The 12,561-nt window shown below is 42.8% G+C and overlaps 1 protein-coding gene across 3 annotated transcripts in view; it reads right to left on the bottom strand.

Moving 5' to 3' along the window:
- Positions 1–617: 617 nt before the first annotated feature.
- The window catches only part of bcam (basal cell adhesion molecule (Lutheran blood group)), a 179,404-nt gene continuing 167,460 nt past the window's right edge, over positions 618–12,561 (bottom strand). For all 3 annotated transcript variants that reach the window (XM_061915021.1, XM_061915022.1, XM_061915023.1), the window contains 2 exons: positions 11,287–11,386; positions 618–7,391 (listed from right to left, as the gene is read on the bottom strand). In XM_061915021.1, coding sequence (XP_061771005.1) covers positions 7,389–7,391; positions 11,287–11,386 — 103 coding nt within the window. In that variant the 3' untranslated portion in view covers positions 618–7,388. The remainder of the gene's footprint in view (positions 7,392–11,286; positions 11,387–12,561) is intronic.

Below are 12,561 nucleotides of genomic sequence, written 5' to 3'. Positions count from 1 at the left end.
ACACATATATATACATACACACACATTTATATATAAATATACACATATTCATATATATATACATACATACTGTATATATATATATACACACATATATATATATACACACATATATATACACACATTTATATATATATACACACATATTTATATATATATACATACATACATACTGTATATACATATATATACACATATATATATACACACATATATATATATATACACACACATTTATATATATATACACATATTCATATATATATATACATACATACTGTATATACACATATATATATATACACACATATATATTTATATATATATAAATATATATATACATATATATGTATATATATATATATACATATATATGTATATACATATATATGTATATATATATATATACATATATATATATATATATATATATATATGTATATATATATATATATATATATATATATATATATATATATATATATATATATATATATATATATATATATATATATGTAATACACAAATTAAATAAATAAAAATTAAGCTTTTCCTTTTTTTGGGCGTCACCTTTACTCAACTTTAGAAATATGAAAGAACAAAATCACAACACAACGTTTTTGTTTTTTTTTGACAGTTTTCATTATAAATTCTACACAGCCAGAAAAAAATAATAACAATATAATAATAAAAATAAAAAAAAAGATACATCAACACACCACAAGAGCGTACCACAAAATATACAGTTTACAGTAGAGGAAGCAAAGCAGTAAAAAATAATCTTAAAAAAAACATTCTGCTAGCTGAAAAATGACAAGTCAGTAGTTCCAAACTTAACAATTTTTTTTTTCATTTTTTTTTTTCATATTTATAATAAAGCACAGGTGAGAAACCTTCGGCTGATCAGTCCTCTGATGGCCTTGCAATGACATTGATTTAAAAAACACATTGTGAGCATTTGGCTTTAATTAGTTTGGGCTTTTTATAAACAGGTTTTGAAAAATAAAAGAACTTAAGTATGTTGGATTAAAAGCAGTGGAGAGCTTTCTAGGGCCCGGGAACTGAAGCTTTCACACCCCTGCTAGAAAACCTCGACTCAAAACAAAAAAGCTTGGCTAACAGTCAAAGGTTTTTGAGGCAAGATCAGTAGTGAAGACATGGAAATACAAAACAAACCTCTGATAGTAGTTAGAAGTCACCTTTTGTGTCATTTTTTAAATGTTATATCAACTCAAAGCCATTCATTCCAGTGTACAACAACACAAGTCAAAGGCCACGTCAAGCATCGCTACCAAAAATAATATATATAGACCCACATCCTTTACCATACTTGCTGTGTAGTAAAAAAAAAAAGAAAGAAAAACAGGACAAAGAAAAACAGCAAGAAAAAACCCAAATGTGTTCCCTTCCTTGCACTGACTTCTTCATCCAACTTTTTAAATGTCACTGAAATAACCAGAAAGTGTGCAACATTTCCTCCTCCAAGCCTCAATGTCAAGCTATTTTGTCTTGCTGGCAGGAAATTGGGGCTTTTGAATGCTTTTATTCTTCTAGCGGCGGAGAAATAGCTCCCATCACAGCAGACCTGGGCAATTATTTGGACTCGGGGGCCAAATTTAGAGAAATCAATGTGTTCTGGGGGGCCGGTATACATACTTGCCAACCTTGAGACCTCCGATTTCCGGAGGTAAATGGTGGGGGGCGTGGTCGGGAGTTGGGGGCGGGGCGTGGTTAAAGGGGAACATTATCAGCAGACCTATGTAAGCGTCAATATATACATTGATGGTGCAGAAAAAAGACCATATATTTTTTGAACTGATTTCCGAACTCTAAATGGGTGAATTTTGGCGAATTAAACGCCTTTCTGTTTATCGCGCTGGAGGCGATGACATCAGAATGTGACGTCACCGAGGTAACACACCCACCATTTTCATTTTCACATTACAAACACCGGGTCTCAGCTCTGTTATTTTCCGTTTTTTGACTATTTTTTGGAACCTTGGAGACATCATGCCTCGTGGGTGTGTTGTCGGAGGGTGTAACAACACTAACAGGGAGGGATTCAAGTTGCACCACTGGCCCGAAGATGCCAAAGTGTCTTCCGCCAGACCCCCATTGAACGTGCTAGAGTGTCTCCACATTTGACCGGCGATTCTAAGACAGACATGGCACAGAGATGTATGGATAACCTGCAGATGCATTTGCCACGATAGTCAACGAGTTTTGTTGATGTTGACTGCCAGCTAATCGATGCTAACATGCTACGCTCATCGATGCTAACATGCTATTTACCGGCGGTGCTAAAGCAGACATGGCACAGAGATCTATGGATAACCTGTAGATGCATTTGCAACTATATTACGTTTCCTTCCACCCACATTTAATGCGAAACAAACACTTACCAATCGACGGATTTAAGTTGCGCCGGTGTCAAAAGATGCGAAAGTCCTGATCGTTTGGTCCGCACATTTTACCGGCGATGCTAACGCAGCTATTCGGCCATGCTATGACTATGAATTCGCTCAATAGCTTCAGTTTCTTCTCCAATACTTTCATACTCCAACCATCTGTTTCAATACATGCGTAATCTGTTGAATCGCTTAAGTCGCTGAAATCCGAGTTTGAATCCGAGCTAATGTCGCTATATCTTGCTGTGGTATTCCCATTGTTTGTTTACATTGGCAGCACTGTGTGACGTCACAGGGAAATGGCCAGTGTCTTCGCAGAGAGCGAAAATAAGGCACTTTAAAGCTTTATTTAGGGATATTCCGAGACCGGTAAAATTTTGAAAAAAACTTCAAAAAATACAACAAGCCACTGGGAACTGATTTTTATTGTTTTTAACCCTTTTGAAATTGTGATAATGTTCCCCTTTAAGAGGGAAGGAGTATATTTACAGCTATCCATCCATCCATTTCCTACCGCTTATTCCCTTTGGGGTCGCGGGGGGCGCTGGTGCCTATCTCAGCTACAATCGGGCGGAAGGCGGGGTACACCCTGGACAAGTCGCCACCTCATCGCAGTATGTGTGGAAATCTTTATTTATAATTGAATCACTTGTTTATTTTTCAACAAGTTTTTAGTTATTTTCTTTTTTTTCCAAATAGTTCAAGACAGACCACTACAAATGAGCAATATTTTGCACTGTCATACAATATAAAAAATCAAAAACTGATGACATAGTGCTGTATTTTACTTCTTTATCTTTTTTTATTTAACCAAAAATGCTTTGCTCTGATTAGGGGGTACTTGAATTAAAAAAAATGTTCACAGGTGGTACATCACTGAAAAAAGGTTGAGAACCCCTCCTCTAAAAGCCGTAGATGTTATTGTCACATATGCATGTACAGTAGATGGCAGTATTGTCCTGTTTAAGAGGGTCACAACATTGCTGTTTACGGCAGACAAACTGCTTTACGGTAGACGAAAACGTGACTGCTGTTGTTGTGTGTTGTTGCCGCGCTGGGAGGACGTTAATGAAACTGCCTAACAATAAACCCACATAAGAAACCAAGAACTCGCCCTCGATCATTCTACAGTTATAACGTCATTGGGCAGGCTGGCTGTTTATATTGTGGGAAAGCGGACGTGAAAACAGGCGGTCGACACGTCACTCGGGTCCGCGTGGAGCTTGAGGGGGCGTGGCCTCCAGATAAGCCTGACTTTCGGGACATTTTCGGGAGAGGCGCTGAATTTCAGGAGTCTCCCGGAAGATCCGGGAGGGTTGGCAAGTATGCAGTTATATCTATTTTTAGGAACGCTAATACAAAACCTCACAATAATGCCTGATTGAATGCTAAATGACCATCTTTAAAACATTTTTTACTGAACGAGACACCCAGAATGTACATGAAAACAAAGAATGTGGGTTTTACAATGTTAACTATGACGGATAAAACACTGAATATTGACTACACACGAAGGTCACACACCCTCTCGTATACTTGAAGACTTACAGGCATTAGAAAGCATGAGTGCACATCATAACTTTTCCATCTTAAAGATTTAAAAATTTTTGTGGAAATGTCCGGTGGGCCAGATTGAAAAGCTTAAAGGGCCGCATGTGGCCCCCGGGCCTTAATTTGCCCAGGCCTGCATTAGGGCTACCTTGCAGCTGACGCCGGGGTTTGCAACAAATATATATTTGGTGCACAACTTTTGTGCGGTTTGCTAAGCAAAATTTTGCCATGGGACCAAAGTAAAGCATTTATGCATAAAATAAGGATTTGGATTGGGAATGAGGTAAGTGTGAACACACCTTTTTAGAGCACTACAAGTTTTGGACTTCTGTAAAGAGAACATAGGACATACTCTATAAAAAAAAATAAAAAAAAAATACAGTAGAACAGGGGTGTCCAAACTTTTTTCACAGAGGGCCGCACACTGCTATCATGCTAACAGTCACCGAGTGTCACATACCAAGTTACATGACTCTCGGGTAAGCGGTTGCACAGCACAACTAGCTCAAAATGTTAGCACGCTAACATTAGCATCCTTGCAAGCTAAGGCGAGTCTGATAATAGTTAGCATGCTATATGACTCTAAGGTGTATGGCTGGGGAAATGGAAAAAAAACTAAAATGAAGATGAAAATTAGATGAAAAAGTTAGCATGCTATCGTTTGCATGCTAACAGCGGAAATAGAAAAAAAATGTAAAAAGATGAAAATTAGATGAAAAGGTTAGCATGCTAACAGTCACCGAGTGTCACATACCAAGTTACATGACTCTGGGGTAAGCGGTTGCAAAGCTATCTCAAAAAGTTAGCATGCTAACGTTAGCATCCTTGAAAGCTAACACGAGTATGATAATAGTTAGCATGTTATATGACTCTAAGGTGTATGGCTGGGGAAATGGAAAAAACTAAAAAGAAGAGGAAAATTACATGAAAAAATTAGCATGCTGCCATTTCCATGCTAACAGCGGAAATAGAAAAAAAAGATGAAAATTAGATGAAAAGGTTAGCATGCTATCGTTTGCATGCTAACAGTCACCGAGTGTCACATACCAAGTTACATGACTCTGGGGTAAGCAGTTGCAAAACTAGCTCAAAAAGTTAGCATGCTAACGTTAGCATCCTTGAAAGCTAACGCGAGTATTATAATAGTTAGCATGTTATATGACTCTAAGGTGTATGGCTGGGGAAATGGAAAAAACTAAAAAGAAGATGAAAATTACATGAAAAAATTAGCATGCTGCCATTTCCATGCTAACAGCGGAAATAGAAAAAAAAGATGAAAATTAGATGAAAAGGTTAGCATGCTATCGTTTGCATGCTAACAGTCACCGAGTGTCACATACCAAGTTACATGACTCTGGGGTAAGCGGTTGCAAAGCTATCTCAAAAAGTTAGCATGCTAACGTTAGCATCCTTGAAAGCTAACACGAGTATGATAATAGTTAGCATGTTATATGACTCTAAGGTGTATGGCTGGGGAAATGGAAAAAACTAAAAAGAAGAGGAAAATTACATGAAAAAATTAGCATGCTGCCATTTTCATGCTAACAGCGGAAATAGAAAAAAAAGATGAAAATTAGATGAAAAGGTTAGCATGCTATCGTTTGCATGCTAACAGTCACCGAGTGTCACATACCAAGTTACATGACTCTGGGGTAAGCAGTTGCAAAACTAGCTCAAAAAGTTAGCATGCTAACGTTAGCATCCTTGAAAGCTAACGCGAGTATTATAATAGTTAGCATGTTATATGACTCTAAGGTGTATGGCTGGGGAAATGGAAAAAACTAAAAAGAAGATGAAAATTACATGAAAAAATTAGCATGCTGCCATTTGCATGCTAACAGCGGAAATAGAAAAAAAAGATGAAAATTAGATGAAAAGGTTAGCATGCTATCGTTTGCATGCTAACAGTCACCGAGTGTCACATACCAAGTTACATGACTCCGGGGTAAGCGGTTGCAAAGCTAGCTCAAAAAGTTAGCATGCTAACATTAGCATCCTTACATTTTCTGTAGGCCCCCTGGGTTATGAGTGGTATGCGTAAAAATTTTTGGGATTGCCACATACAATAATGATAGCCTGGACAAAAGTATTGGGACAAACCCCTGCATCCATTTCTTCATCTACCAAGAGAAGTCTTAGATTTTTTTTCGAATGCCTTGTTGAACAAATCTATATTGGAGGAGTTTGGTGTGGAGTAGGACTGGGCGATATATGGAATATACTCGATGTATCGCGGCTTCGTCTCTCTGCGATATAGAAAATGACTATACGGTGATATTGGAGTATATGTTATCACACAGTTGCTTTTAGCTGCGAGCATTACACTACAGGCTCCTCTCACTCTTTCCTGTCTCTGCTTCTGCGAGTGGTAATACGAGAGATAGAGAGAGAAGATGCAAATCTGGTAACAAATGAAGGAAGTATTAATTCCCAAGAAAACCAGCAGGGGGTCCATCGTCTGGCGTTGGTTTGGCTTCAAGCGGGAAGATGTTGAACGTTCATGCGGCAAAAGCGTCGCAACAAAAAGAACCAGCACTGCTAATGTAGCATCATTGGAAAAGTCACCCGCTAGAAGAAGGGGCCCCAAACTACGGCCCAATGTACGACGGAATGACAGACAGAAATACCCATTTTTTTTATATATATATATAGATTTATTTATTAAAGGTAAGGTGAGCAAATTGGCTATTACTGGCAATTTATTTAAGTGTGTATCAAACTGGTAGCCCTTCGCATTAATCAGAACCCGAGAATAGCTCTTGGTTTCAAAAAGGTTGGTGACCCCTGCTGTAGACACATAGAATCATCAAGTGTTCATTCAAGGCTAAGGCAAAATATGGAGATATATAATGTGTATCGTGGACTAAAAATATCGAGAGATTAATAAAAGTCCGTATCGCCCAGCCCTAGTGAGAAGTAACTCCACCCAAAACTCCCCAAGCGGCCTTTAAAGCAGGGCGGGGCTAGCTTTTCACCATCTACCTGCGGCTGACCCGGTACTTTTGTCCGTTTTCACTTTGTGATGCCATCAAACAAACAAAGAAGTGATATTTTTCAGAAGCCCCGAGTGGTGAGTTGAAAAGTTGTGAGGAAAAACACAAACAAAACATGATTTGTCCCCAAAGAGATGATTTAAGTACAGACTCGCCAGGCAGAAGACCTGCAGGACACACCTTAATAGCAGACTCAACTTGTGTTTGGGGTAGATTAGAAAAAAAGTACTGCTTTTTTTAATTATTATTATTTTTTGGTAGGTGTGGGACCGCGTTCCTCTGCCGAGGAGTCACCCCAAAGGTGTGATTGGTTGTGTGCTCTCTAAAGGCGTCTTTTCGGGGGTTGGATTAAGCACCCCGGAGTCCCCCTGAATCCAAGCCAGCTGCGCATGTCCCCCACCTCCTTCCAGATAATCATCCCGTCCGTCTTCTTTCATCACTGCGGGAGAGAGGCACACGGAAAAGGACACGGCGTCAACATCCAAAGTGTCAAAGTGTCAGCAGGATGCTGATGGACTTTCATTTGGACCTTTCAGAAGCAGGTGTGTGTGTGTGTGTGTGTGTGGGTGTGTGTGTCGCTTTCTCTGTCAATCACAAAAGCCTCACCGCACCTTCTTACCAGGGGTCTTAGGTGCAGGGGCCACTTTTTCAGAGGCAATCTCTTTGAGTGACGGCTGACTGACATCCTCAGTATCATACTGGCCGGGAGCCACTTTTACTTTCAACTAAAGCAACATTAACAGAGGCTGGTTCGGAGAATAACGAGAAAGAATTATGGAAAATCCATCTTCTTCCGCTTATCTGAGGTCGGGCCGCGGGGGCAGCAGCCTAAGCAGGGAAGCCCAGACTCATCTCTCCCCAGCCGCTGCGTCCAGCTTTTCCAGGGGGATCCCGAGGCGTTCCCAGGCCAGCTGGGAGACATAGTCTTCCCGACATGTCCTGGGTCTTCTCCGTGGCCTCCTACCGATCGGACGTAGGGAGGTATTCGGGTGGCATCCTGACCAGATGCCCGAACCACCTCATCTGGCTCCTCTCGATGTGAAGGAGCAGCGGCTTTACTTTGAGTTCCTCCCGGATGACAGAGCTTCTCACCCTATCTCTAAGGGAGAGACCCGCCACCCGTGATCTTGTACCCAGGATCTTATCCTTTCAGTCAAAACCCAAAACTCATGACCATAGGTGAGGATGGAAGTGTAGATCAACCGCAAAATTTTAGAGCTTTGCCTTCCGGTTCAGCTCCTTCTTCACCACAACGGATCGATACAGCGTTCGCATTACTGAAGACGCCGCACCGATCCGCCTGTCGGTCTCACGATCCACTCTTCCCTCACTCGCGAACAAGACTCTGAGGTACTTGAACTCCTCCACTTGGGGCAGGGTCTCCTCATCTGGCTCCTCTCCATGTGGAGGAGCAGCGGCTTTACTCTGAGTTCCTCACGGATGACAGAGCTTCTCACCCTATCTCTAAGGGAGAGAACGCCACCCGCGATCTTGTACCCAGGATCTTGTCCTTTCAGTCAAAACCCAAAACTCATGACTATAGGTGAGGATCGGAATGTAGATCAACCGGTAAATTTTAGAGCTTTGCCTTGCGGTTCAGCTCCTTCTTCACCACAACGGATCGATACAGCGTTCGCATTACTGAAGACGCCGCACCGATCCGCCTGTCGGTCTCACGATCCACTCTTCCCTCACTCGCGAACAAGACTCTGAGGTACTTGAACTCCTCCACTTGGGGCAGGGTCTCCTCATCTGGCTCCTCTCCATGTGGAGGAGCAGCGGCTTTACTCTGAGTTCCTCCCGGATGACAGAGCTTCTCACCCTATCTCTAAGGGAGAGACCCGCCACCCGTGATCTTGTACCCAGGATCTTATCCTTTCAGTCAAAACCCCAAACTCATGACCATAGGTGAGGATGGGAGTGTAGATCAACCGCTAAATTTTAGAGCTTTGCCTTCCGGTTCAGCTCCTTCTTCACCACAACGGATCGATACAGCGTCCGCATTACTGAAGACGCCGCACCGATCCGCCTGTCGATCTCACCATCCACTCTTCCCTCACTCGCGAACAAGACTCTGAGGTACTTGAACTCCTCCACTTGGGGCAGGGTCTCCTCATCTGGCTCCTCTCCATGTGGAGGAGCAGCGGCTTTACTCTGAGTTCCTCACGGATGACAGAGCTTCTCACCCTATCTCTAAGGGAGAGAACGCCACCCGCGATCTTGTACCCAGGATCTTGTCCTTTCAGTCAAAACCCAAAACTCATGACCATAGGTGAGGATGGGAGTGTAGATCAACCGTTAAATTTTAGAGCTTTGCCTTCCGGTTCAGCTCCTTCTTCACCACAACGGATCGATACAGCGTTCGCATCACTGAAGACGCCGCACCGATCCGCCTGTCGGTCTCACGATCCACTCTTCCCTCACTCGCGAACAAGACTCTGAGGTACTTGAACTCCTCCACTTGGGGAAGGGTCTCCTCATCTGGCTCCTCTCCATGTGGAGGAGCAGCGGCTTTACTCTGAGTTCCTCCCGGATGACAGAGCTTCTCACCCTATCTCTAAGGGAGAGAACGCCACCAGTGATCTTGTACCCAGGATCTTGTCCTTTCAGTCAAAACCCAAAACTCATGACCATAGGTGAGGATGGGAGTGTAGATCAACCGTTAAATTTTAGAGCTTTGCCTTCCGGTTCAGCTCCTTCTTCACCACAACGGATCGATACAGCGTTCGCATTACTGAAGACGCCGCACCTGTCGATCTCACGATCCACTCTTCCCTCACTCGCGAACAAGACTCCGAGGTACTTGAACTCCTCCACTTGGGGCAGGGTCTCCTCATCTGGCTCCTCTCCATGTGGAGGAGCAGCGGCTTTACTTTGAGTTCCTCCCGGATGACAGAGCTTCTCACCCTATCTCTAAGGGAGAGAACGCCACCAGTGATCTTGTACGCAGGATCTTGTCCTTTCAGTCAAAACCCAAAACTCATGACCATAGGTGAGGATGGGAATGTAGATCAACCGGTAAATTTTAGAGCTTTGCCTTCCGGTTCAGCTCCTTCTTCACCACAACGGATCGATACAGCGTTCGCATTACTGAAGACGCCGCACCGATCCACCTGTTGATCTCACCATCCACTCTTCCCTCACTCGTGAACAAGACTCCGAGGTACTTGAACTCCTCCACTTGGGGAAGGGTCTCCTCCCCAACCCGGAGATGGCACTCCACCTTTTTCCGGGCGAGAACCATGGACTCGGACTTGGAAGTGCTGATTTTCATCCCAGTCGCTTCACACTTAGCTGCGAACCGATCCAGTGAGAGCTGAAGATCCTGGCCAGATGAAGCCATCAGGACCACATCATCTGCAAAAAGCAGAGACCTAATCCCGTGGCCACCAAACCGGATCCCCTCAACGCCTTGACTGCGCCTAGAAATTCTGTCCATAAAAGTTATGAACAGAATCGGTGACAAAGCTGTGACTATCTTGGCTCCTCCATATGGCTTCCCTCAGAGACACTGGCGGTCACCGCAGCCCTCCGACTTTCAGGTATGACTTTTTAATCTTACTACAACACTAGTAACACAATAAGCAGATAAGGGATTTTCCAAAATTATCCTAGTAAATGTGTCTAATAACATCTGAATCGCTCTCACTGCCATCGCCTTTTTTTTTCTTATAGTGCTTCACTCTAACTTTCCTCATCCACGAATCTTTCATCCTCGCTCAAATTAATAGGGAAATCGTCGCTTTTTCGGTCCGGATCGCTCTCGCTGCTGGTGGCCATGATTATAAACAATGTTCTGATGTGAGGGACCCTACAACCCGTGACGTCACGCGCAAATCGTCTGCTACTTCCGGTACAGGCAAGGCTTTTTTATTAGCGACCAAAAGTTGCAAACTTTATCGTGGATGTTCTCTACTAAATCCTTCCAGCAAAAATATGGCAATATGGCGAAATGATCAAGTATGACACATAGAATGGACCTGCTATCCCCGTTTAAATAAGAACATCTCATTTCAGTAGGCCTTTAATGTTGTTTACAGGGCCACCCTCAGTGTGACCTGTATGGCTGTTGACCAAGTATGCCTTGCATTCATTTGTGTGTGAGAACAAAACAATTAGATTCGGTGTGCAGCGTAAACGGATCTGAGCTGGTAATTACAAAAAAAAATAACCACATTTTCCACCCAGCAGACAGCATTTTGAGTCATGTCACATATTACATCATCAAAGTCAGTGTAAACACTAACTGTATTTTATTTTATTTTAGTTCCGCAGTGTAGGGAACGTACCCTAAAACGCTATTGGGCTCAAATCCTAAGAGCTCGCATGCTCACCTGTTCTGAGGGAGGCCTCTTGTTGAGGAGTCCGGCTTCTTCATTGGCCTTGTCGCTCTTCATCTCCACAACAATGTCATTGTTCACTTCTCCACTCGCCCTGCAGAGGGAGCAACAGATGAATTAAAAGCAATCTTTACATACATTCTACTAGTAACACAGCCTGTTTATGAGGAGTAAATGTGAGCGGGAAAAAAAATGCAATCATCTTTGCCAATTATTTGCTCTGCTTTTGAAAGAAAAGGCATTTCAAGTTGTTCCTGTTTTCCTTCCGGGTATGATTCAAATCTAATCGGCCTGAGCTGTGTATATTCCCACCATTTCACTGAGAGAGCTTCGTTGAAAAAGTGATCGGCTTTGCCACACATCTTAAAACAAAGTCATTTCGCCAACTATCCGTCAGCCAGTCAGTCTTCCACGACGTCCACGGTTTCCAAAAACAATTTGAAATGTGGACTCATCAGACCACGGAAGACTTTCCCACTTTGCATCAGTCCATCCTAGATGAGGTCGGCATTTCTGGGTGTTGTTGATAAATGGCTTTTGCTTTGCATAGTAGAGTTTTAACTTGCACTTACAGATGTAGCGACAAATTGTAGTTACTGACAGTGTTCTTATGAGGTTTTCTGTGGTGATATCCTTTACACACTAATGTCGCTTTTCGATGCGTTACCGCCTGAGGGATTGAAGGTCCTGGGCCTTGCCTCTTACGTGCAGTGATTTCTCCAGATTTTCTGACCCTTTTGATGATATTACGGACCGTAGATCCATTGCTTTCCTCCTCTCCAAGGTTCTCATAGTCATCATTGTCACCGACGTCCCACTGGGTGTGAGTTTTCCTTGTCCTTATGTGGGCCTACCGAGGATTTCGTAGTGGTTTGTGCAGCCCTTTGAGACACTAGTGATTTAGGGCTATATAAGTAAACATTGATTGATTGATTGATTGAAGTCTCTAAATAGCTTGCAATAGCCCGTTGAGAAATGTTGTCCTTAACGTCACGGCGTGGATTCGAACCCGCTTCCCTCCTGAAACTGAGCGTCACAGTTCCTCTTCTGGCTGCTCGCCCAGACACGGCCCCGCTCACGCTGAGCGCAGCACGCCCACGCAGCGTCAATTCTACAGACGATCAGCAATCTGCACACCTGGTGCTGATGAGGGCAAGCTGGATGAAGGACCAGTGGACCAAAGGATCCAGACAGGAACTTAGTTACCTCTTGGTGTACCATAAGCCTTATGCTCTCTCAATGTTGCTTTTTTTCCCTCCCTGATTCTTA

This window comes from Nerophis ophidion, linkage group LG11 (genome assembly GCF_033978795.1).
Source record: "Nerophis ophidion isolate RoL-2023_Sa linkage group LG11, RoL_Noph_v1.0, whole genome shotgun sequence".
NCBI classification, from domain to species: domain Eukaryota; kingdom Metazoa; phylum Chordata; class Actinopteri; order Syngnathiformes; family Syngnathidae; genus Nerophis; species Nerophis ophidion.
Note: the sequence above shows the minus strand (reverse complement) of the source record. Positions and strands in the feature narration are given on the sequence as shown.